Here is a 4617-nt window from a genome sequence, read left to right as displayed (position 1 = left end):
AATACCTTGAGATTGATTTGAAACAGTCAGGACTGAACAGCTCACACAACTGTTACATCTTTCCACGGTAAGATTCATATTCTCTCAATTAAAGTAAAAATCTTTTTTATCTTACAAATATTAAACTTGAAACTGCAAAGTTAACTTTCAATGTAATGTTAAATATATAAATATGTTTTTTATGTTGGTTTTTATGGAGTAAGTACACAGTAATAACTGGGGGAAAAGTGGCAAAAACAGGGACGATACTTCTCCAGTGGAGTTTGGTGTGGTTTGAATAGTTTGGCCTGATAATGTGTCAGCACATTTTACTTAAAGTATTTTCTTCTGCTTATCCAATTCAGGAGGTCAGGAGGGCAAGAGACTACCACAGCTGTCACAGAGCAATTCAGGTAAACTACTATTATTATTGTTGTTGTTATTATTATGATTGCTGTTATTATCCGTTGATTTATTTCTTCTTTTCCAATGTAGTCTTCCAGGAGGGCAGAAAACTACCACAACTGTCACACAGCAAGTCAGGTGAATTATTATTATTATTATTATTATTATTATTATTATTATTATTACTATTATTATTATCATCAGTCGATTTATTTCGTCTTTTCTAATTCAGTGTTCCAGGAGTGCATGAGACTACCACAGTTGTCACAGACCGAAACAGGTAAATTATTATTATTATTATTATTACAGCAAACAACAACAACAACAACAACAACAACAACAACAGTAATCTCTTCCTGTCTCTCTGCTTTGTTCCCATGTCCTCAGGTCTCCTCCAGCTGTTGTCTCCACCCTGTGGCTTGTATCAGTGCTTGCGGCCTTATCTTTGTTTTCTTTAGCTGTTTAGCAAAAACAGTTTTCATTCAGAGTTTCAGAGTTTTATCATCTACAGTATTGCTGTGATTCTTCATACAATTGTTTTACATGTTATCTGACTGATTGTGTTGAATTAGTTGTCTTAGCAGCAATTTTCTGTTTCTGTCATATGTTATGAATTATAGACTTCGTGACTTCAGAATATTTGATAAAGATTTTAAAGGGATGCAGAAAATTGGTGTAAAACACAGTGGGTTCAAATTTCAGGCTCATGTGCAGCTGCTGTCAAGACCAACTAGAAATAATCTGCAATCATGAGATGCTTTTATTTGTTCTTATGGTCACATGGTCGATAGATATATATTGATAGGTTTTATAGACTTTATTAAGCCTGCACAGTTCATTTGTTCTAGCGGCACAGGGGTCAGCAAGAAAAAAGGTGAATTTGATATAGATTAGAAAAGAAATAAGAAAAAATGTATACAGATTAAAAAAACAACAAAATACTATAGAAAAGTGTATGTTACTGTAGTAAAATACACTGCAAGACATGTCACAGAGATTATGTTATATGTATATAAAGTGCAGTGGGACCGATAACATATACACGTATGTATTTTAGTAGGTATCTGTGATGTGTGCGCATTGTACTGTCTGACTGATTTGAAGGACTTACGACAGCGCTCTGTCCTAAACAGTCGCTGATGCTCTTCCTGCCAAACTGCTTCTGTTTCCCTGTCAAATAAACAACATGCAAAATATAAAAGGCTTTGCAATGAATTTAGCCTGATCACACAAACATTTTACCCACAAATATGTTTTTTCCCCTTCTTACATCATGTCATTTCATCTGCTCAGTCATCCCGGGGAATATTGTTTTTCTTTTTATTGATTTATTGATTTATTTCTTTTTTGTATTGTTTGATTTTTATTGTTACATTTGTATGTTTTTTAGTGCTCACACCTGTGGAGTTTATGGCCATGAAGGACACTGGCATCAGACAATTAGGACAGGCCTCTTTCAGCCAGAGGACTAAAAGGGGTTTGGTGGGAGGGATGAGAGACAAAGGGAGCTGCTGGAGAGAGAGTGGAGAGGCAGGGCAGGCTATGCCTGTGTCCCAGCCTTTGTAATGCTATAGACAGAAGTTTGAAACAGCTGGCAGTTCCAGCGAGTACTGCTCCACTAAAGTAAATCAAGTGACTGTCAGTTGTTTTCCAAGGTTGGGGGTGCAGCACTTGGCGAGGTGGCAAGTAGAGTGGTGTGTTTCTACTGTACATGAGCACTCAAAACACTTTAAAGAACAGGCTTCATGGAAATATGAAGGATGTTGTTTCCACAGAAATATAAGTATATGATTTTTTACGAATGCCTTGAATCTGCCCAGTAGTACCCACTTCCTCATACTCAAGCTGAAAAGTTTTGAAATAAAAAGTACCGTCACACAAGTTCACTGGAAACCTACGTTAGGAGGCACGTTTCCTCCAAGCTGAATCAGGGCATGATTCATCATTTCCAAGTTTCCCAAAAATGAGAACTTCAAAAGTGGATAGATCATGACATCTCTCAATATGAAAGTGTTGTCAGTTGAGTTAATTTGTTACTGCCTATAGTGTGGTGAACTGTTCTGTGAGACCAGATTATTCACATTGTTTGGTGACTTTTCATTCCTTAAATTTTAAGATACCCAGATTTTCCAACTACGATGCGTCCGGTTAACTTTAGTAAAGAGAAGCACTGAGGTATTTGAAATGGTAAATGGCCTATATTTGTATAGCGCTTTTACTAGTCCCCCCTAGAGACCCCAAAGCACTTTACACATCTAGTCATCCACCCATTCACACACACATTCACACACTGGTGGAGGCAGCTACAGTTGTAGCCAGAGCTGCCCTGGGGCAGACTGACAGAAGCGAGGCTGCCATATCGCGCCATTGGCCCTTCTGGCCAACACCAGGCGGTAGGTGAAGTGTCTTGCCAAGGACACAACGACTGATACTGTCCAAGCTGGGGCTCGAACCGGCAACCTTCTGACTCCCAACTCTTGAGCCACGATCATACTAAATAAATACATACATAAATCATGTTAGAACAGAGATACAAAGATAAGTTATCTCTGGGCTGGGCTTAAAATGGGCTTAATGATGTAAGTATTACTCATCATTGTGCAACAAATCTGAGCAAGCTTTCGAGAACTAGACTAAGACTAAGGAGTTCATTGTAAAATATCTTGTTTCACTTCCCAGAGACTGTTGTTCTCATTGCTTCCCAGCAGTTTAATCGACTCTTTTCGCTAAGTTGTTAATACAAGTTCAATCTCCTTGCTTCAGGTATGTACCTTTTGGTCTTTTCAACATTTAAATTTTTTAACTTGCCAAATTCCAAGAAGTAGAAAAGATAATTGTTATTTTAAATCTTGCCAGATTCAAATTTCAATGTCAATGTTAATTTTAATGTTATTTATATGGCATATTTCTATAGCAAAATCAATAAAGACAATACAATATATTATATATGCAAACAATTACAATATTATGTGACTAAAAACAAACTGAAATAAAGAGACCACAACATAAAAAACCCTTGATAAGACTCAACATGAACTTAGATTCAAAGCCAAGGTAAAAAAAATGTGGTTTTAAGACAGGATTTAAAGACTACATAGACTCTGCAGTAGGAATATCAAATGACCTGTTATATGAGAGTCTAGTGGATTCAACTCTCTATGCTTAAATCGAGATCTCGGCTGCACTAAAACATCTGGGCAGATGATCTTGGTGCTCTTCTCGGATCATGTAAGTTTAGCAGTTTGGTCTAAAAGTTGGCACCATAACATTTGAAGATTTGAAAGCAAGTAAAAGAATCTTCAAATCAATATAAAAATGGACAAGCATCCAATGTAAACTTGCTAAAAACTGGAGTGACGTAATCCTCCCTTTAATATCGGTTAAATGACTTGCAGCAACATTTTAAATTTTGAATGCAATGGAGAGATGAGTGTTCAAGACCCAAATACAGAGAACTGTAGTATCCAGTCCAGACTTAGTGTATGTCCTTCGTATGTAAAATGTCACAGAGCTGTTTTTTGACTACATTTGATTCTGCAGTGCTTTCTTTCAGCCTGTAGAAGACAAAAAATGGAGTGCAGAAGAAAAGTCCTTCTTGCTGCAATAATTTTCACAGTTGCCTGCAACAAAGTAAGAATTAAGTTTTGTACAAACAAATATTAGAAGGTTAAAACATTCTTCACTTAAAAATGTGTTTTTAAATGTGATAAATCTCAATTAAAGGTGACCGCACAGGAAACAAGGCTACTGGATTTTCTAAATAACACAAATGTTGTAGATGACCAGTACAAAGGATGTGGTGAAGAGGCCATGAAGAGGTTCATCGAGTCAGATGTGTTAAAACGAGAGCTAAATAACAGTGAAGGATTTCAGAAAGCGTGGAATAAAAGTATCGAGTGTTCAAAGCAGATTCCTGGAGGAAGAAAAGAGCATAGTGCTGCACTTTCAGCCTATTTTAAAGGAGACCGGCCTTTCATACTAACACTGAACAAAGCAATAGAGACAATGGGTGGAAATGTTAGCATCTATGAAAACCACTTCCACTTCAAGTCTCTTCATTTCCTGCTGATGGACTCCATGAGGCTGCTGAAGCCAAAGGAGTGCAAGAACTTTTATGTTTTTCAAGATGGTCAACACCAACCACAGAAAGGCTCCACAGTGAGATTTACAAGTTTCACTTTAGCTTATTCAGACTATGAAGAGCTAAAGAGTCTTGAAGATGTCAATGAGAAT

The 4617-nt window shown here is 37.0% G+C and overlaps 2 protein-coding genes across 8 annotated transcripts in view; both read left to right on the top strand.

Annotated features, from left to right (window-relative positions):
• The window catches only part of LOC102301690 (ecto-ADP-ribosyltransferase 4), a 10401-nt gene extending 8816 nt beyond the window's left edge, over positions 1-1585 (top strand). For 2 of the 6 annotated variants that reach the window (XM_042228504.1, XM_005942010.3), the window contains exons 6-7: positions 617-664; positions 772-1585. In XM_042228504.1, coding sequence (XP_042084438.1) covers positions 617-664; positions 772-850 — 127 coding nt within the window. In that variant the 3' untranslated portion in view covers positions 851-1585. Of the gene's footprint in view, positions 1-11; positions 68-344; positions 393-474; positions 523-616; positions 665-771 lie in introns of all 6 variants that reach the window. The other 4 variants (XM_014339981.2, XM_042228503.1, XM_042228505.1 and 1 more) reach the window with 4 other exon arrangements.
• A 1313-nt stretch (positions 1586-2898) lies between these two features.
• Positions 2899-4617, top strand: part of LOC102301197 (ecto-ADP-ribosyltransferase 4) — a 10501-nt gene continuing 8782 nt past the window's right edge. Inside the window, exons 1-3 of one of the 2 annotated variants that reach the window (XM_042228508.1) lie at positions 2899-3147; positions 3925-4014; positions 4108-4377. In XM_042228508.1, coding sequence (XP_042084442.1) covers positions 3955-4014; positions 4108-4377 — 330 coding nt within the window. In that variant the 5' untranslated portion in view covers positions 2899-3147; positions 3925-3954. The remainder of the gene's footprint in view (positions 3148-3924; positions 4015-4107; positions 4378-4617) is intronic. The other variant, XM_042228507.1, reaches the window with a different exon arrangement.

This window comes from Haplochromis burtoni, unplaced genomic scaffold, assembly GCF_018398535.1.
Source record: "Haplochromis burtoni strain Fernald_Lab_line unplaced genomic scaffold, NCSU_Asbu1 Contig_328, whole genome shotgun sequence".
Classification (NCBI taxonomy): Eukaryota; Metazoa; Chordata; class Actinopteri; order Cichliformes; family Cichlidae; genus Haplochromis; species Haplochromis burtoni.
The sequence above is the reverse complement of the archived record's forward strand: the minus strand, read 5'-3'. Positions and strand labels throughout refer to the sequence as shown.